The 20771-nt window shown below is 39.4% G+C and overlaps 1 protein-coding gene across 1 annotated transcript in view; it reads right to left on the reverse strand.

Moving 5' to 3' along the window:
• Positions 1–20771, reverse strand: part of LOC147180303 (protein unc-13 homolog A) — a 50377-nt gene that overhangs the window by 16095 nt on the left and 13511 nt on the right. The window contains exons 7-29 of the mRNA XM_086072511.1: positions 19819–19873; positions 19419–19448; positions 17048–17261; positions 13910–15007; positions 12281–12383; positions 11335–11378; positions 9873–9951; positions 9458–9463; positions 9298–9372; positions 9004–9223; positions 7113–7340; positions 6869–7010; positions 6625–6794; positions 6395–6510; positions 4897–5060; positions 4650–4803; positions 4341–4409; positions 2800–2889; positions 2360–2494; positions 2151–2278; positions 1239–1324; positions 1017–1143; positions 833–929 (exon numbers count right to left, since the gene is read on the reverse strand). Of these exons, the coding sequence (XP_085928637.1) occupies positions 833–929; positions 1017–1143; positions 1239–1324; positions 2151–2278; positions 2360–2494; positions 2800–2889; positions 4341–4409; positions 4650–4803; positions 4897–5060; positions 6395–6510; positions 6625–6794; positions 6869–7010; positions 7113–7340; positions 9004–9223; positions 9298–9372; positions 9458–9463; positions 9873–9951; positions 11335–11378; positions 12281–12383; positions 13910–15007; positions 17048–17261; positions 19419–19448; positions 19819–19873 (3630 nt within the window). The remainder of the gene's footprint in view (positions 1–832; positions 930–1016; positions 1144–1238; positions 1325–2150; positions 2279–2359; positions 2495–2799; positions 2890–4340; positions 4410–4649; positions 4804–4896; positions 5061–6394; positions 6511–6624; positions 6795–6868; positions 7011–7112; positions 7341–9003; positions 9224–9297; positions 9373–9457; positions 9464–9872; positions 9952–11334; positions 11379–12280; positions 12384–13909; positions 15008–17047; positions 17262–19418; positions 19449–19818; positions 19874–20771) is intronic.

A 20771-nucleotide genomic window follows, 5' to 3' on the forward strand; every position in this document is an offset into this window, starting at 1 on the left:
CATGATTATTACTTATTCTCAGAATTCTCACTTTTAATGTCAGAACTCTGACTTTAAAGTGAGAATTCTGACTTTAATCTCAGAATTCTGACTTTATTCTCAGAATTCTCACTTTAATCTCAGAATTCTCACTTTAATCTCAGAATTCTGAGATTAAAGTGAGAATTCTGAGATTAAAATCAGAATTCTGACTTTAAAGTTAGAATTCTGACTTTAATCTCAGAATTCTGACTTTATTCTCAGAATTCTGAGATTAAAGTGAGAATTCTGAGATTAAAGTGAGAATACTTACTTTAAAAGTGAGAATTCTGAGAATAAAGTGATAATCCTGCTAAACTTGTTTTTTTCTCTCTTCACTGGCCCTCATCCTCTTCCGTATTTTTACATTTTCTTGTTTTGTATCAAAAACTAAACGATCGTCCAAATCGTGATTTCATTACTACCAAAATAATTGTGATTAATATTTGTTTCCACAATCGAGCAGCCCTACTCTCTGTGCGGTGATGTTTTCGTTTTCCATTCGCCTCTGGTATCAACTCATCATTAAATGCCGCGGGATCTTCAGTCTGAGCATAAATTGTGCCGAGTCAGCTGTGAACTACCTCAATTACAATGAGACACGCATGAATACATTATCGGGGGTCAAATCTGAATCACTTCCACATCTTATTGTTGACTATTACAAATTTCCCAGGGCAGTTTTTGCAACCACAAAAAATCTATAGGGTCGCTATCATATTCTTAAATTTGGAATATGAGGTGTGCAGTAATCTTGTGTGGTAGATTTTTTTAGTGCTTCAGAGATGAAATGATTAAAGAATAAAGTGCTTACGCCGTCTTTCTTGTCCCTCTCGAGAGCACCATGGAGAAAATCTCTGGACACTTCCTCGTTTTCATCCAGCCACATGATGACAAATGGCTCAAACCATCTGCAGTGGAAATGTAACACAAGAAGAATAACAAAAAAAATGTTGCCTAATGCTACTTAAGGCAAGTCTCTGGATAAAAATACTCACGCTGGATATTCAGGTACGTGTTTCTGGAAGGTGGGCAGTTCCTTGCAGTACTCGTTATAAAGCCACTTCACCTTGAAGTGCAAGTTCATATAATCGGCGCTTTTACACAGACGGTGCTTCTCGTGTTCTAAATGGAGAGAAGAAGACGGGATTTGTTTTTCCTGAACATGCACAAATCATCGGTCATGAATGTCGTTCTCATGCCATTCAAGCAGTGCTGACCTTCCATGGCGTATTTCATGTCTTGCGCAAACATATTCCACATCACCTCAGCACTGATCTTGCCCACATTGAGTTCTTGTGGAAACCTAGAAGATGAAACAAGTTACTCAGACTAAATCCATCAATTTAAAGAGAATAGTTTAAAAAAAATAAAAACATTTGGGGCGTCAAAATTAGTGCATTCATTTTCAGTTAATTTAAAATTATTTTAACGCCGCTAACTTTTTTAACGCGTGATTAATGACTGCCCCTTACTTGGAAAGCCTGTACTGGGGGAATTCCAGTCGCAATGCAGCAGACACGTCAAAATTTAGCGGCAATAAATTTAATAATAATGCATATATTTGTGGAGACTGGGGTCAAGTGGTATTTTACAATTTTAAAAATGTGCAGAATTTCAAAAGTGACTTCATGTTAAAGATTAGATAGCTCTTAATAGGAAAAGAAAAATGCACTGAGCTGTCACCAACGACTTACAAATACAATTATGCCATCTAGTGGCAGAAATATGACCTCAACACAAATCAATATCACGCAAATTTTTTACAGTACCGTACATCTTTTTAATTTTAACTCAATTGTGTGAATTATTATGAAATGACAGTATCAATGACTTAAAGATGCAGCCATATTTATATTAGTTAAAAAAAAAAATCCACTTTTATTTTAACATGAGTATGAAACTATATTTTTTATTTAAAAAATTTGCGATTAAACGTGAGTAAACTATTGAAGTCATGCCCTCACCCTAACTACGATTACAAAATGTAATCGCCTGACACCCCTAAATAAATACACAGTAAACATGCCTTATTTTCTGTATTATATACTGTAAATCATAAGAATGTCACAAATACACAGAAAACTTTCTCAGCCATGAACAAAATTCAAACACATGATTCAGAGACTCACTGATTAAGGCAAGGCGTGTAGGAGTTTTTATCCTCCTCTATAATGGACACAATGAGCGTGATCAGTTTGGACCAAAAGTCCAGGTTCTTGACACTTGGACCCTGCTCATCCGGAGGGACCGCCTTCGACTGGGGGACAGGAAGAGCCACGAGCTTTTCTTTAACACGGAAGGCAAAAATGATTTGAGTATGAAAATGCGGATAACTTACAGGATCCGTCTGATATTCCCTGTTGTAGAGGTCGTGGCAGTTGTTGAAGATGTACTCATAGGTGGAATTGAGACAGGCTTTGACACAGTCCTTGACAACCTGGCTCGCCCTGGGGGGACTTTGCAGTTCCTGGACCTGAAAGGAGGAGCTCAATGAAAACCTTCAAATTGTCAGTGTGAGCTACAAATGATGCAAAAATACAAACAACAATGAGTTAACTCGTTTCTACAACATGTTTGCTTCACTCACTAATAGCTTCCATTTGGATAGGCTAATAATCGAAGCTGATTCTCAGAATGGCCCTCAGGCTTCTTGACAGAAGAGCTGGAAATTTGCATGCATGTCTTGTTGAGTTTTTTTTTTCTCTTTCTTTGTTTTGCTTGCGTCAAGTAAATCCCAATGAAACTAAACATTTTCCTTCATATTGCATTTATTCTTACTTTCATCCTGAAGAATGTGATGCTGGTAAGCAGGTCCACAGTCGACTTGAGGTCTTGGAGTCTTTCAGGACTGCTGGCAGGAAAATTATTCTGAAAGTATCATCGTAAACGCGCAGGTTGGAAAATGGCGAGACACGATTCTCGACTGCATTTTAATTGCATTTCCAAGAAAATCAAGAAAATACTCAAGACATCAATCATTGCACAGGTGCCATCTCAATACATTAAAATAACGCAGAAAACTCCATTTATGTCAAATCATACAGACTCACTTCACACCAAATTAATTATTTTAGTTATTATTCTAGTTTTGATGATTATTGCTGACATCTAACAATAAATAACAATTGATTAGTTCAAGAAATTTGAATATTACGTAAGAAACAATCCAAATTATCGTTGTTAACTCGCAGCCATTTTCACTGAAGCAATCCCCTTCACTCCCAGCGTCTGTTTTACTGGATTTTGACGGATTTTGCAAGGCCCACAGAATATTGGGTTCTATTGCTTTAAAAAAACATGGAACCTACCAAAAGAAAGATTTGAGTCTCTTCTTTCATCAGGAAAAAAAAGCATATTTGCATCTGTTTCCGTTTTGCAGCAATTAGCAGTATAAAATAGCTTCATCATTATTCACAAACCTGTTGAAAACACTTTTTGCAAGATAGCCCTGGTTGATCTCTTATACTCTGCTGCCATTTGCTGGTAATTTTTTGTAATAACTACAATTGCTTTAAGCGACCTCTTCAGGTCAGAGGCTGCATCAAAGTCTTCTGTATGCTCTCGCATAAAAAACTTACCTAAATTTTTTTTAATAGAACGTTTTTATACGTTTTGGGAGCAAATGAGTTAATATACTAATATAAAAACTAGGTGGAATTGGGTTCCTGAAATTCTCTGAAAAGTACTTAGCTATGTGTTTAATGAATCTATATAATATAAGGATTTACTCAACGTCAGATTATTATTTTTTGCATTAAGTATCGGTGGCTAGTATCAGCAGCCTCTACTAGTATCCAATCTTAAAATAAGGCTGGTATCGGCCTGATACTGATACCCGCTATCGGTACTCACCCATCCCGAATATAATATACAGTGTTCCCTCGTTTTCCGCTGGAGTTAAAAAAATACCCGCAATAAATTAAATCCGCAAAGTAGTTAGCTTTATATTTTACGTTGATTATCAATATTTTAAGGCTGTAAAACCCCTCACAACACAGTTGATACACTTTTCTCATCGAGGTATTTACATTTCCTCACATTCTCAAAGTTCAAACCTTCATAAATGTTATAAAATAGGTACATTACTTTTTAAAAAATGCATGCAAAATTGTACTAAAAAAAAATCAGCGATACAGCGAGGCCGCAAAAAGTAAACCGCGTTATAGAGGGAACACTGTATACACTTTTTGAATTATTAAACTAATGAGGAACTTTTCTATGACATGACAAATTTGAGATGCACCCGCATTGAAGAAGGAACTTGCCCAACACGCGTGACAAACAAGTAAAAAACAAAAAAAGTCGAGAGAATTTGTTACCCGGTACATGGAGAGGTCAATCCTTAGGGAGTTGTGCAGCTGATCCAGTAACTTGACAAACCTCTCCTTCTGAAAATGGAAATGACAAAAGCGCTAAGAAAGATACCACAGCGGACCGATTTAACGTCAAACCATATCAGATGATAGCGAATGTTTGTCGAAGTGGGCTGGGCTACATTTTATTTGTCTTTGCACTCACCCAGAGGGAGTTTTCATGCGCATTAACAAGAACTGGGAATTCCAGTAGGAAAGATTAGAGCTGATTGTTTTTTTTTTTTTTTTTTTTTTTCAATTGTGTCAGGGACTTACACCAAAGTTGGATGCAGCAAATCTATCTGAGGCAGAAACATTGTTGGAGGACTGGGTGGTGTGGGCGTAGTAAGCGTTGATGTTGGCGAGCAAGGTGCTCATCACGGCGGGCACTCCCGGGCACATGTATTTCGATGACAAGCAGGCAAAGTGGCTGTTGATGATTAAAAGTGAGGAGGGGGAAAAAAAAAGAAATCAGCAAAACTATGATTTGATCTTGATCAATCGGATGGCGGGCAGCACCGACGTCATCGCCTGATAGATGGACTCCACGCCGTAACGCATGGCAAACTCGTCCACTATCTCCTGAGCAGTCTCCTCGAAATACACCTTCCAGGCATCGTCTCCTTTGGCATCGGGAATCTTCACCACGCCACCGTTCTGTTCCTCGGTGGTGTATTGGAAGAGATGCTAAACAGAGACACAATGCAGGGGTTTGTTACAGAACGGATGCATTTTGGGAGGGAGGGTTAACTTCATACGACAACAAACATCACTTCAGAATGAGCCTATTTCTGCTCTCAGTGCAATAAAGCTTGATTTTAAAAGCAATACAAAACAGGATACAATTAAAAATGCAACATAAACAAAGTAGAATATATTTCTGCCCTGCCCTTGAATTTAAAAAAAGTCATATAAAAATAAATGAGGCTTAGTATTATATAGAATGTTTACATTCTAGTTTACAGCAATCTTGAAAGAAAGTGCAAGTGAGCAACAATATGGATTTATTGTGTGGAGTCCTTTGTCAGGCCAAGGTTCGGAGGGTTACTTTTAAAATGTAGTCTGATACAGTTAGTAGTTACTCGTAAAAAAATAAATAAAATCTAGCTAGTAATGTATCCCAAACATCATAATATTAAAGTAATATTATAGAACGTGATTATTTTTAATTACTTTTGGATTACTCCTCTACCAAATACGTGAAGATTAAAAAATTTTTTTTTGTTTACAATATATAGTGTATTTGTATACAGACAGACGAGCTAGCTAGCTATCCAGATAGATAGATGGATGGCTAGCTAGCTAGTTAGCTAATGTTAAGTTATTAACATTGTTTTTTAGTTTTAATTTATATTTTAGCCGTTTTGGATTTAGTTATAGCTGTGTAGCTCAATGAATAGAATTGTATTCTTATCTGTCTCTTTCGCCTGAGAAGAAAAGGGGCAACAAGTTCTTCCACTGCTATCTTGAAGGGAGTTTAGTCTAGTACCGGTCTCAGCCGGTCGGAAGAGGGGAGGCACAGGCTTTGTATTATTGTTTTTCTCTAATCTGATTTATACCTATGGGAACTTGCTGAGGGAGGAGACTTTTCGTATTCACCCACTTTTCAATAAATAATGATGTGCCGGAGGAGAAAGACACACAATCTGAACAGAACACGGTTTGAGTGTCGTCAGTTTTTGTCATCAGAAGCTTCTGTTTTAATGATACCTTTGCAAAGGGACTTCTTCACCAGAATCTCACCATTCAGTTAATTGAACACGCAAAGAGTAGAATATAAATATTGTCTACTCTAACACTATCTATCCAGATAGATAGATGGATGGCTAGCTAGCTAGCTAGCTATCTATCCAGATAGATATCTATATAGCTATATAGCTATATAGCTATTTAGCTGGATATAGAGCAAACTTGTCAATACAGTCGGGGGTTCCTTTTAAGATACATAAGCTATGTTGATGCGTCACATATTTGATGATGTTGAAATGCAAATGTAAGATTTCCTACACAATGAGCCTGACCTCATGAAGACAGGTGTACTGGACATGATAAGGAGCCACAGTCTCCTCCCCTTTAATCTCCACGCTGATGTGCATGCGGATGGCTCCCGACACAGCAGATTTATCTGTCCTCTTGTCTGGCAGATGCAAGCAAGATATATACAGCACACGCTTTGTTACCAACTGACAAAATGTTATTATTCATGTTTTCATATCTGTTCCTGTCCTTTTCCTTTCGCGCGGGAACTCACCAAGGTTATACCAAACATCCATCTCCCCGCTCAGCGTGCGCACTTCGATGATGGTTTGACCGAGGAAGTCGTCACTCTCGCGTTTGAACCTCTGTTTGACGCGAGACTTGATGTCATCGTCCTCGTCCCACACTCGAACCTTGATGCGATCCGAAGAGTTGTGGCATTCGCTGGATCGAGATAAAAAGATTTTGTTAGCAAACAGACGCAGAGGCATTTTAAAAACGGTCATCGTGTCACTCACAAGTGGAAGTTCTCTTCCCACACTGGGTTGAGGTTGCCATAGATAGTCTTGGTTCTTTTTTTGGTCTTTCCTACCTGAACCGTCACGTATGGATCACTGGAACCGGTTTTGTCTTTAGCCTGAAGTCCCTGTGCACATACCACTGTGGGAAAAAAAAAGGGGCGGGGAGGGGCACACAGATGTTTAGCCAGTCAGGTGAGAGGTAGTGAAGTGGAAACCAAAATGAATGTGCACTCAATCTGACCAGTGATGCTGATCTTTGCTGACCACTTGGACGTCCCGTCAAGCACGCTCTGCTTGATCTGTTTCATTTGGGTCGCGTGTGCCGCTTTGTCCAGGCCAAAGACTTCCTGGATTTGCTCAAAGATCTCCGGCTTGTTCCTCTCTCTGATCTTCATGCGGTCTTTTAGGACCATGATGATATTCTGGGTTCGGTCTTCCGCTCCGTGCTTGGAACTTTTCTCGGCAGCCCCTTTACAGACAAGTGGATGAAGAGAATGGGAGGAGAATAGAGAGTTTAAAATAGTGATAGGCTGATGTTTTTTTTTTTTTTTTTTTTTGGGTGTGCATTACTGAGGATAAGTAAGTACTCTTGCTGTGGGTAATGTCACCGATATCTGTGGTTCATATATGTTTGCAGCTCACGTAACTTGTCGTGTGTAATTGCCTCGTTAACGTTTTGTTCTCAATTGCCTCATTAACGTCCTCGGAGCTTCGATGCTAAAAATAGAACGGTGCCATTACGGCACTCTCAAGCGCTAATTATAGCTCTTATACACACGACATTATATTTGTAATGCGGCTTTTTTCGTTTCCCTTTGGCCTTCCAAATTAAAAGTATGGATTTCAAAACAAGATATGATTAAACATCACACACTAAACAGCTTGAGGAATTCTTAAGGTAGATATTACTAAATGAATTGAAGCCCTATTGTATTGAATTGAATTATTTGCACTTCACTTTATTCCTTAAAAAAGAAGTTATACAACCACATATTTTGATTGGGACTTTTTTTCTGGCCACTGGATTATTTGTTTCATTTTATTTATGGATTTTTTGAAATTTATTTTATTGTATGATCTATGCAAAATGACTTTTATGAGCAAATTGAAAAATATATAATGACCATTAATTTTCATTCAATTTTAAGGAAATTAGCTATAGTTGGGATATATATAATAAAATAAAAAAATCTGTCATCGTTTTTTTGGAAATGTTATATATCACAAGTACTAATGGTATTGGCACTTGGTATTGTATCGGTGAGTACTGAAGATTTGAGTATTGTATCGGTTTAAAAAAAAAGTGGTATCGAACATCCCTAGCTCTTTTCAAGGCAGATACTGATACCATTCTTTTGCAGTAAAAGAGAATATGTTAGTGTCAAAATAAAAAAAAATAAAAACTTTTTCTTTTAATTTTAAACATGTAAAGAATTGACAGCTATGTTTAAAAATTCTAACAAAAATTGCAGGGAGCTTCCAGGGTCATCAGCATGTGTTGAGCGAAACTAAAAACTAAGCAAGTAAATAGTTTGCTAAAGTTTTCTACTGTAAATAAAGTTTTTCAAAATGTCAACAGAATTTCTTTACATTTTTTATTATATTTTTAAAAAGTGTAGGGAGTTCCCAGTGTCAGCATCGTTTTTTTTTTTTTTATAAAGTGGAAATTTAAATAAATCCGTAAATTAAAATTTCCGGATTACTTTATTTTTTATTTTTATAAAGTGGAAATTTCAATAAATCCGTAAATGACAAGTTTCCTGTATCTCACTGAGCGACAAATGCAAGAGAATGTAAGCTAATTTAGAGTTTTCGTCAGGGTTCGTAAAATGTTTCAAAAGCTCTTCGCAGACAGTAAAAAATGGAATATGCTTGAAATGCCTTTGGGACAAGTAAAAAGTATCTGTGAACATCTTAAAAATCCTGATGAAAACCCTCAATTTCGCTACGGTCGCAAGCATTCAACTTTATCGGCCGATATTTTTGTCAAAATGCCAAACATCGGCACCGACAATCAGCCCGGCCGATAATCGGTCTATCCCTAGTTAAAAACACATTTGCGAGAAAATGTTGTTTATGTCTGTTATGTAGGTTATTGCCACAATATGTTGATGAGTTTTTGTACAACGTACTCTGCAGGCAGTCGGCATTCAGCAGATCTTGGCACTTGTCGTGACATTTGACGCCACACTCGGAGCAGCGCATGCCTTGCCGGGCGATGCCCCACAGCAAGCCTTCGCATTCGTAGCAGTAGGTGGGGGTGGTGGCCGTCCACACTTCGAAATTGTGCGGCGTAGTGGAGGAGATGGGGTAGATGAGAGCCTGCAGGGTTTTCTTATAAACATGACTTTTCTGTAGGAAAACACGGAGAAGAATATTAAGAATGGCGCAGAGAAGCGGGAGAAAACACCAACGTGGAAACCCACCAACTCTTCATTGCCGAGAGTTGTTGAGGCCATCGCAGAGGTGATTCCGGCCTTCCGAGAGTTCTGCACTAGCGACTGAGAAAAATATTAAAAGGTAAAGGTTATTTGCGGATTCGGGTGTGGAATTTAAAAATCGATTTTGGATGGAAAGAGTGCTTACCATCGCCTGATGTAATAAAAGGAGCGGGGATGGAAATAAAACATTGAGAGAAAAGTCAGAAAAGACAACATTTTGTCAACATTTCTGGCAGTTTTAGTCTTTTCAATGTTGTTAATGTGGTTATTCTTTATCTCTTATCGTTCCTTTTATAATAACCGCTGGACTTTAATTCATTAAGTATGATGCATGTGAAAAAAATAAAATAAAAAAAAAGAGAGAGAAAAAAAAAAAAGTATGATGCATGTGTGATCGCATACCAGTATATTAGAAAGGTCATCATGGAAAGAACTCAATCCTATAAAGTTTAGTTGTCCTGGACAGACCTCTGATTGAGAGGCCGATATTTCTCCAAATTAACATGTGTGTGTGTGTGTGTGTGTGTGTGTGTGTGTGCGCGCGTGCGTGCGTATCTTACCAGATCCCTGACAAGAGGAATGGCTTTTCTCTTCCGAAGGTCTGGCATGCTGTCAATACTATAGAGTGCACCTCCCATTCTGCATACAAAAGGGGAAGACCCATCATCACATTTTCCACAAGCAGTGCAACGCCAGAGTGGAGACAACCCTGAAGGTCTTTGCAAAAAAAAAAAAAAAAAAAAAAAAAAATCGAATCCTCTCCCAAATTTAATGGATTCTTGCTCCGCTGTTCCATTTGGTTCAATTCAGCCAATTATTCTTCTGCTTGACAATACCAAGTAAATTGTATCATGAATATTAATCAAAGTTGTATCCAATTTAGCACTGACGTACCACACATACATTAGTATAAGTGTTTGTGTTCATTTTTAAATACTATATCATTAAGCTCATGTTTTTACACATCAGTTATTTTTGCCAAAAACCCAGAACACAAACGTATACAGGTGCATTTTAAAGCTGCCGGCGTTTATTTAATGCTGTGCAATGATTCAAGTGGTTCTTGTGATTAACAGTGACATTAACTCATCCATTTGCAGCCATTTTCCCTGAAGCAACCCCCTTCGCTCCGGGCTGTTTTACTGGATTTTGACAGATTTTGCAACGTCCACAGAATATTGTGTTCTATTGCTATAAAAACATGGAACCAAAAGAAAGACTAGAGTCTTTTCTGTCATCAGGAAAAAAAAAAGTATATTTCTATCTGTTTCCGTTTTGCAGCAGTCACCATTAGAATATAGCGAATAGTGGTGTTAGAAAAAAATCGATTCGGCAATATATCGCGATATTACAGCGCGCAATTCTCGAATCGATTCAATATGCGGCCGAATCGATTTTTAAACATCAATCTTTTTATGGGAATATTCAACAAAACGTCTTACTTAGGGTTATGATTTACACATTAAGCATGGAAGAATGTTCTATTAATGGAACATTAAGCCTTAATATTTTATTTTAATACAGACTGCAACCTGAATTTTCAGATAAATAAATACATTTTCATACAAATCTTACAGTGTACATGTACAAGTTTACTGATGAGTATTTTCAAAATGTGAGTTTTGAAAAATCGCAACAATCAATTTATAGATTCATATCGGGATTAATCGGTATGGAATCGCATCGTGACCTATGAATCGTGATACGAATCGCCAGGTACAAGGCAATTCACACCCCTAATAGCTAAGTTTCATCATTATTCACAAACCCGTTTAAAACAGTGAGGGAAACGGCTTCATCTCTTATACCCTGCCGCCACCTGCTGGCCGTTTTTTGTAATAACTACCATTGCTTCAAACATTCTCTTCAGTTCAGAGGCTGCATCAAAGCCTTCTGTATGTTCTAGCATTAAAAAAAACATTAAACTCGATCATATTTATACGTTTTTGGGAGCAAATGAGTTAACAGCAGTGCAATACATTAATAATAATAATAATAATGTGTTCATTTGCAGACACTCACCCTCCTTTACCAAACCATAACGAGCTGGAGGTCTCTCCTCGCGCCTGACAAAGAATTGAAAAGAAAGAGATATTATTATTTTGGGGGGGGGGAAAGACAATTCAATGTCTCACGAGCTAATCTTTTAGGTTTACATAAACAACAATGACTGCATTTATAGAAGGTTGAAAAATGTCACCATTTAAGGGAACAATAATTGCTTCTTATTTGTGTAAAAAAGGTGATGCGTTAACTCTGCCTAATTATGAGAGCTGTCAAAAAGACATTATTAATATGACTATTAGATCTATCCAGAATTGACTCATAGTAATTGTCTAAAGCCACCATCAGCTCGGACCTACCTGTCAACATGCTCCAATGATGGCCAAGAAAAGTGCATGCGAGTGTCGCTATGGCAATGACATGAAACTGGAACAAAAACAAAAGTGGGCCCACATATAAACAAAAAAAAAAGAAAAGACAAAAAAAAGGGGAGGCCAAGTGTCGAAAAACACAGTGACAAACGTACATTAAACATAAACATCGAAGCAAGTGATTAATACTGTGCACAACTCAATTTAAAAACAATGAATAGCAACCAAATATGTGAGCAATGCAAGTGCAAACTGATAAAGCAAATCAAATATTTAGCAGCAATACATAGCAGCAAATTTACTGTTTGCCAGGTCACAATTTCCGTATTTTAAGACAAACTCAAATATTTCCTTTATAGTATCAAACACGTTTGACATCTTTTCTGACGTCGAGCTGCAAACCACTTTCAAAATAGCGAACCTCAGAACCTTATGGACTGTGTTTTTGCATATAAATAAATAATGTACTTCACATACATATTTCAATAGACTTGGTCGACAGCTTTAGAGTCTGGGGAACTTATCTTTTTTTTAATTGAATAGCCAAATAAATAAATCAGATTTGAAGCACCCCTGCAGAGTCGTGCACTTACCTCCCGGAGCTGGTCTAAGACTTTGTTGTAGAGTCTTAGCCAGTTCTCTTTGGCCCGGACTGCAGGATCTACCGGCTCCTTGGGCTCCTCTGCAACTGGAGGACTGAAAGAGACATTTTTGCTGGGACACGTTGAAAACTTGCGACAGATGAAAGGCAAGCAGCAGCTTCGGCGGTTTTTCCAATGCAATCAATCTCTTGACATTGGAATAAAATTGAAAAAATTTGCTGCCTGGCAAGAGGTTTTTCTGCCCCCCCCACTGTAGTTCAGTGCCTGTTTTAGGATCTTTATAGCCGTCACGATGCATAACGTGTAGTCCAGTTCACGGCATCAATGGCAAATGTTCTCGCCTCAAGCAGAAGATTCTGATGTTCAACAACCGTAATTTGGTACCGGTCACTCTCCCAAGCAACCGCTAACTCACTTTTTTGATGGTGCTGATTTCCGGTGCAGCCCACCGGATAGACTTTCCTCGGCTTTGTGCATAAGCCTGCTCTAGGAGTTTGGTGTTTTCATTACCGCATTTTCACGACTATAAGGCGCACTTTAAAGTCTTAAATTTTCTCAAAAAAAATTGACGGTGCACCTTTGGTGTGCACTGAGTTCTATGATCTGTAGATAGATACAGAAGATGAGGACTTTGAGGGATTTGTGGATAAGGGTTGATCAAAAGTAACGTGAGTACATTGTTCGATATTTCCAAATACAACCAAACTCACTGTTTACATTGTTAAATACTTCAATAAAGTACAACCAAACTCAGTTTTGCTCCGCTGCCTTTCTAAAAACATACGCTAGCATTTTGAGCATGAACGCTTGCTACCATATGTTTTGAGCTATCGTGTATTTAACCGCGCCTGCGCCCAATAGTGCGGTGCGCCTTATGTGTGAATTTTTTTTTATGTTTATATCCGTCAATGGCAGTGAATGAATTAAGTACTGTGAGGCTTAAAACAAACATTTTCCACATTTTAAGATGACTAACCAACATCAAAGGCCATGAACTGGGATTGCATACGTTGAATGTTCTTATTTTAAGATTTTGCATAATCTAGTAATACGATAAATGGGAAAAAATACAAGTGTGAAATTTTTTTCTTGTAAAAATCTGTGGTTTCGTTATATTTCCAGTAAATATAGTACCAGCTAAGTGGTCTAGTGGTAGAGTGTCTACCCTCAGACTGGGAGGTTGTGGGGTCAATCCCTGGCAGGGTCATACCTAATGCAATTAAAAATGGGACCTGTTATCTCCCTGCTTGACACTCAGGCTAAGTTGGCCAAACACAAATAAGTGTAAGAATTTTGAGAAAATAGTTCTACAGCTTGAAAAAAGTCAATATTACTTGATTTTAGTCTAAAAAATACTATTTTCAAGAACGCTGTGGTTGATATGGGCCTAGTATACTTCTCTTATTTTTCAAAATCTTGCAGGTAAATTTAAGTACAATGTGCTTGTTCTCTTGGCAGATAATTTTGCTTATTTGGAGAAATAATTGTTCTTATTTGACTTTTTGTTCTCCTACTGTGTCAAAATAAATGATGTGCTTACAAAAACTGCACAGCCTGAAAAAGAAGAAAAGAAAAAAGGAAAGGGACACCCTGCGCATGTGATGATTGTGCCTTTCCCACCTCTCAGGTGGCATCTCATTTTCCTCAGGGGTTGGTGGCCTGCTTGCTTCAACATACTCCTTCTGCTCCATGCTGAGATTCTCCTCTGGGGGGGTGGGGGACACCTTGGCCTCCTCCAGTAGGTTTTCCTCCTCCAACCAAGGCTCTTCTCTCATTTGCGAACCCTCGTCCATCGAGTCAGCCGACTGTACAGCGGCAGAGTCGTTAAGCAGAGACGCGGGCTGAGGGGAATTTGCAATCTGCTGGGATGAAGGGCCCGCGGCAGCGGAGGCGGGTTGAGTCGCAGCTAAGGTGGCCGGGTGCGAAGGTGGTAGATTGTTTGCTGCTGCACATTGATGGTGTTGTTCGGATGCAGCTGGTGGCGCGGGTGGCGCGGGATGAGGTTGGGCAGGTTGGGCAGTGGGGACAGAAGACAGGAAAGTGGAGGCTAAGCCTGTGACTGCGGCTGTTAAGGGTTTGGCCATTGAGAAGAAGGAAGTGGCCGACGGAGCCGACGGAGCCGTCGGCGCCGGCGTTTGGGGTTGTTTAGCCGGTTGGGACGCTTGATGGCCAGCAGGGGGCTGCGCTGTTGGGGCAACACCAGCAGGGGGACCCTGGCCGGAGGTTTGACTCGCGGGTTGTGCGGGAGGCAGTTTCTCATGAACTGAGGGTTGTTTCTCAAGCGGAGGCCTGGAGGAGTTCGGTACGTCGAGCGCAGGCGGGGCAGTTGACGTTGGGGTGGGTGTGAACGGAGGTTCCAAGTCCTCGCTGAGGTTCCCATCCAAATTGTACAACTCGTCATCATCGTACATCAAGTCTTCATCCTCATAAAGCCCCTCCTCTTCCACCTCATATAATCCGCCGTCCTCTTCCTCATACAGAGCCGCTTCCTCGCCTCCATCTTTGCTATAGCCGCCCTCGTCGCTGTACGCCGCCTGGGTCTCATCCGGGTCCCAGTCCGGGGAACCTTTGCCGTAGCTCACTGAGGAGTGGCACGAGTGGTAGGAGTCGTTCTCGTCATAAGGGTCCCGCTCTCCGTATTCAGCACCAAAGTCCTCTTCGCTCAGCTGACTGCTGCATCGACTCAACTCTGCGGATGACGCGTAGCTTCCGGCGGGACTGCAAGAAAGAGAACAAAAAGAAGAGAGAGGGGGGGGGGTGAATGCACGGGATGTATGCTGTCGGCAGGAAATAGACCGGGACCGACAGCTGAAAGGCCTCAAGGGAGAGGGCAAAACATGGAGCATATAGAAACGCAACAAAATACAGGAAATGTATTTGCACGAGGATGAACGAGGCTCATAAAAACTGAATAAGCGAGTTGAGGTGGGCCGAGTAAGTGAGTGAAGACAGAAAGCGAAGAGTGACGGCGGAGGCCGAGTAGCGGAGGAGGAATGAAGAAGAATGTGCCAGGGTTGCCCCCCCCCCGTCCAATACACTCACGCAAGCAGCTCATCTTTTTGTGCAGTATTGACCACGAGATTGCATTTTGAATTATTCATAAAACGGAGAGGCGGAGGGCTGCACACTTTCGCTCCCAGCCTGTGCGGGATATGTCAATAAGCGGTGAGAAATGGAACAGTGGCGTAAAGAACAATGAAAGACAAATCACGTTTCGTCTCTCAGGGCTCACATTAAGCACATACCGGATGGCAGAAATGATTCGCATTTGTTGTGTCCTTAACTCACATGTGTACCCGCAGATGAATCGTGACATTTGTCGAACGACACAATTGTCAATGCATAGAGATGATCATAATAAATCAATATTAGAGGGGATGGATACCGTTTACGCTTGAATCGGTTCGGTGCCGAGAATCGATAGCGGTACCAATTTTCGGTACTTGTGTGTGTTAATTATGGTAGGGGTGTCAAAATGAATGTGTTCATTTTGAGTTCATTTCAAGTTCCTTTAATGCCACTGTTTTTTTTTTTAACTTGCGTTTAATAAACTTGTACTGTACTGGGGGAATTCATAACGCAGCAGACACAGCCGCGTCAAAATTTAGCAGTAACAAATGTAATAATAATGCATATATTTGTGGAGACTGTGGTCAAGTTGTATTTTACAATTTTTTTAAATTGTGCAGAATTTCACAAGTGACTTCATTTGAAAGATTAGATATGAATATGAAAAGAAAAATGCGCTAAGCTGTCACCAATGTCTTACAAACAATTATGCCCTCTAGTGGCAGAAAAATGACCTCAACACAAATCAATATCACCTCCTTTCTTTTTTTTTTTTACAGTACAGTACATCCTTTTAATTTTAATAAAATGTTATGAATTATGAAATTACTTTATCAATGACTAAAAGATGCAGCCATATTTTTATTAGTTTAGCATTTTTTCCCCCACTTTCATTTTAACAAGAGTATGAAAACTGAGAAAAAAATATTTTATAGCACATTTAGAAAAATATATAAAATTTGCGATTAATCGTAAGTTAATTGTTGAAGTCGTGCGATTAATTATGATTAAACATTTTAATTGCCGATGAGACAATTGCAACGAATTTGACGTCAAACTCGTACATGTGGTGGCGGGTAACACACCTTGGCTCAAATGTATTGAGAATGTTACGTACACAGGTTTTGATAAACGTTGATAAAGGACATTATCTTACGTTGAGCTATCTGAGGGTTCCAATATGGAATAATGATTGCTATGACAATGAAATGTATTTTTTTTTTTTATTGGAATATGCAGAAAATTCGGCTCACACAGAAAATTGGCAGTAAATATAAAAATGTTTTGGGAGTGGTATCTTCCACTGAAAAATAGCAATTTTCAAGAAATCCAAAATGCCAGCAATCAAAAATGGCGGGAAAATTCAATGACTGTTTAAACAACAAATATGCAAATAATAGCAGTCCTTTGACATTTTTTGAAAATTTCAAAATGGCTGCACATGGCAGCTAAATTCAGATTATCATTATTTTTAAGAAATAGGGTTAAAAAATGCAATTGATTATCTAAAAAAAAAACATCAGCTGAATTTTTACTTCCCGGATGGGATGTTTAGAGGAGGAAATGGTGATTTTTATGAACTGTGAGCTGGTGAAGTCCTTTTGAGACTCATTTTGATGAAGTGTTTTATAAATAGGCTTGACTTGACATTTCTAATGAGCAGGCCACAACACAAGGGCAGGCACCCACCTCGCAGTCCGCTGATGGTGGTAGTCAAGGTCGTGGCTGTCGTTGGAGTGCGGGTACGAGACGCCTCGGGCGTTACGGTGCTGGTGGCTGATTGGGTACTGATGGACGGAGGCGTTGGGCTGGGATGTGCTGTAATATGGCGGCGGGACGCTGTTACTGGTTTCGCTGCGGTAGTCGCTGTCCCTGTCATCCACGGCGCTGTCCGGGTCCTCATCTGCACATGCACGGATACAAAGTTGAGTTCTGTTGGAGTAAAATGTATTAAAAACAAAAATGATGATACGATGGTGTGATTGGTTCAACCTTTAAATTATAGTAAAATTAATCATTTATAAATTATTAAAAATATCCATCCATCCATCCATTTTCTGTACCGCTTGTCCTCACAAGGGTCACGGGGTTGCTGGAGCCTATCCCAGCTGGCTTCGGGCAGTAGGCGGGGTACACCCTGAACTGGGTGCCAGCCAATCGCAATATTAAAAATATATTTTTTTTAAATAAAATTATAACAAAATTTGAAGGAAGCTTCCAGGTGTTAAGATGAATTAAAAACTAAGCAAGTACCGGCAAATAGTTCCCTAAAGTTTTCCAAAATTTCAACATAATTCATTATTAATTATTTCTTTTTTTAATTAATAAAAGGTATATGTAGTTCCCATGTTTTATAAAGTAAAGTGGAAATTTAAATAAATCCATAAATGAAAAGTTCTCTGTCGCGACCAATGCATGCGAATGTAGCTAATTTGGGGTTTTTGTCAGGGTTCGTAAAAGGTTTCAAAAGACATTCGTCTGAACATGTTCCAAATGTCTTTTCGACAAGTAATATTGGTCTGTGGCGTGTGAACATCTTAAAAATCCTGATGAAAATCAAAAATTTACTACGTTCGCAAGCATTCACCGCTCAGTGAATCCCGAGTATGTATTCATCATTCATCAATGTAAATGAGTCTCTCGAATGCTGAAGAAGGCAGAAGATGAACTTCTTTGACAGTCTGGGCACGCAAAGACTATTTTAAGACCAGAAGAGTTTTTTTATTTTTTTCCTAGCTCACTTTTCTCTCTCTCTCTCTCTCTCTCTCAGCTCACTTTTCTCTCTCTCTCTCTCTCTCTCTTAGCTCACTTTTCTCTCTCTCTCTCTCAGATCACTTTTCTCTCTCTCTCAGCTCACTTTTCTCTCTCTCTCTCTCAGCTCACTTTTCTCTCTCTCAGCTCACTTTTCTCTCTCTCAGATCACTTTTCTCTCTCTCAGATCACTTTTCTCTCTCTCTCTCAGCTCACTTTTCTCTCTCTCTCTCTCTTAGCTCACTTTTCTCTCTCTCTCAGCTCACTTTTCTCTCTCTCTCTCTCTTAGCTCACTTTTCTCTCTCTCTCTCTCTCTTAGCTCACTTTTCTCTCTCTCTCTCTCTTAGTTCACTTTTCTCTCTCTCTCTCTTAGCTCACTTTTCTCTATCTCTCTCTTAGCTCACTTTTCTCTCTCTTAGCTCACTTTGCTCTCTCTCTCTCTTAGCTCACTTTTCTCTCTCTCTCTCTCTCTTAGCTCACTTTTCTCTCTCTCTCAGCTCACTTTTTTCTCTCAGCTCACTTTTCTCTCTCTCTCTCTCTCAGCTCACTTTTCTCTCTCTCTCTCTCAGCTCACTTTTCTCTCTCTCTCTCTCTTAGCTCACTTCTCTCTCTCTCAGCTCACTTTTCTCTCTCTCTCTTAGCTCACTTTTCTCTCTCTCTCTCTCTCTTAACTCACTTTTCTCTCTCTCTCTCTCTTAGTTCACTTTTCTCTCTCTCTCTCCCTCTCTCTCTTAGCTCACTTTTCTCTCTCTCTCTCTTAGCTCACTTTTCTCTCTCTTAGCTCACTTTGCTCTCTCTCTCTCTCTTAGCTCACTTTTCTCTCTCTCTCTCTCTCTCTCTTAGCTCACTTTTCTCTCTCTCTCAGCTCACTTTTCTCTCTCTATCTCTCTCTCTCTCTCTCTCTCTCAGCTCACTTTTCTCTCTCTCTCTCTGCTTCCTTATTTTGGCAAAGTCATTTTTTTTCATGTTTGTATTTCTCCTCTAATATCTGCTGTTGGGTTTCTGTTTCTGTGCAACTGTGCATGAGATTTTTCTCTGCGTAGTCTTGGTATTTGGATTGTTTGACAGCATCCCTTCCGTGATGTTCATTTCGAAAGACAGCCAAGAGAAAACCACGAAAGACTGAAGAAAAAGGCTAGCTTGCCTCTGTCTATTTTCAGTCTTTAATACATTTATAGAAGCGTCAGGTCAAATGCAAGCTCAGATTCTGCTGACCGACTCGATGTCTGACTAAAGATGTGAGTAGTGTGCGTGCGTGCGTGCGTGCGTGCGTGTGCGTGTGCGTTTCATAAGCTGCATGCACACTCACTTTGCTGATCTCCCCATAAACTCCAATTACCTGAAATGAAAGAGAATAGTGTAAGACGCATTTCTGAATGAATGCTGAAGTTACCCAAACGCAAGCAGACATTCCAGCTTTCTCTGGCAAAGAACGAGCGCCGACACTGGAAGTCTTCACAGACTGCGGGCTCAGCAGATTTAGCCGAGTGAGACGACGGCGGAAGTTGAGTGAGCAGCATCCTGCACCCGATGCCGCTATCGATCTCTTACAGTGTGGCGACGCTGACTGTTTGCACTCCGCCGCACAACAACTCGTGTGTGCGGTTGCACACAATGTTCACTAAAGCAATCTAATCACATGTCCACGGGTAAAGCCATCATTCTTTGGTTTAGGAATGATTGATGACACAAACAATGAATGAACTTACAGCATTGGGTGCTTGGAACCCGGAGTGGGCGATCCTGTTCTTCTTGGTATGCGTACTGAGACAAACGATACGCAACGCAGTTATAGTCCCGATTAATCATGTTGCCATGCTCTCAAAATGAAAACTTGCAGGGCTGGGTATGGATTCTAATTTCCTCAATCGATTCGATTTTTTCAGTTCAATTCGATTTTGATTTGTTTGCGATTCGATTCACTTCAGTTGATTCATTATGAAACATCAATTCTTCTCAAATGTCAAGGACATGATAAAAACTCCACAAATATAAAATTTTAACAATAAAGTTAAACTAGTCATTTGATTTAGTTAATTAACTCATTCACTCACAGCCATTTTCACTGAAGCAACCCACTTCGCTCCCGCCAGGTTTACTGGATTTTGACAGATTTTGCAAGGCCCAAAGAATATTGTGTTCTATTGCTATAAAGACATGGAACCTACCAAAAGAAAGATTAGAGGCTCTTCTTTCATCAGGACAAAAAAAGTATATTTGTATCTGTTTCCATTTTGCAGCAATTAGCATTAGAAAATAGCTAAGGTTCATCATTATTCACAAAGCTGTTGAAAACACTTTTTGCAACATGGCCCTGGTTGATCTCTTATACTCTGCTGCCACCTGCTGGCCGTTTTTTGTAATAACTACCAGTGCTTTAAGCAACCTCTTCAGGTCAGAGGCTGCATCAAAGCCTTCTATATGCTCTAGCATAAAAAAAATTTAAAAATAAAAAACATAAATATTTTTTTAGGACCATGGCAATATTAAATAGAACGTTTTTATACGTTTTTGGGAGCAAATGAGTTAATGAATGTAATACGTGTTTTAACCACTTAAGTGTTACATAAACATTGATATCAGCAAGGATGATATGAAAATATTTTTATAATTCTCATTCAATAATTGTAAATATAAACTAAAAAGATTCTGAATTGTGCAA

The sequence above is a fragment of the Leptonotus elevatus genome, chromosome 1 (genome assembly GCF_054856555.1).
Source record: "Leptonotus elevatus isolate MCC_2025b chromosome 1, RoL_Lele_1.0, whole genome shotgun sequence".
Lineage (NCBI taxonomy): Eukaryota > Metazoa > Chordata > Actinopteri > Syngnathiformes > Syngnathidae > Leptonotus > Leptonotus elevatus.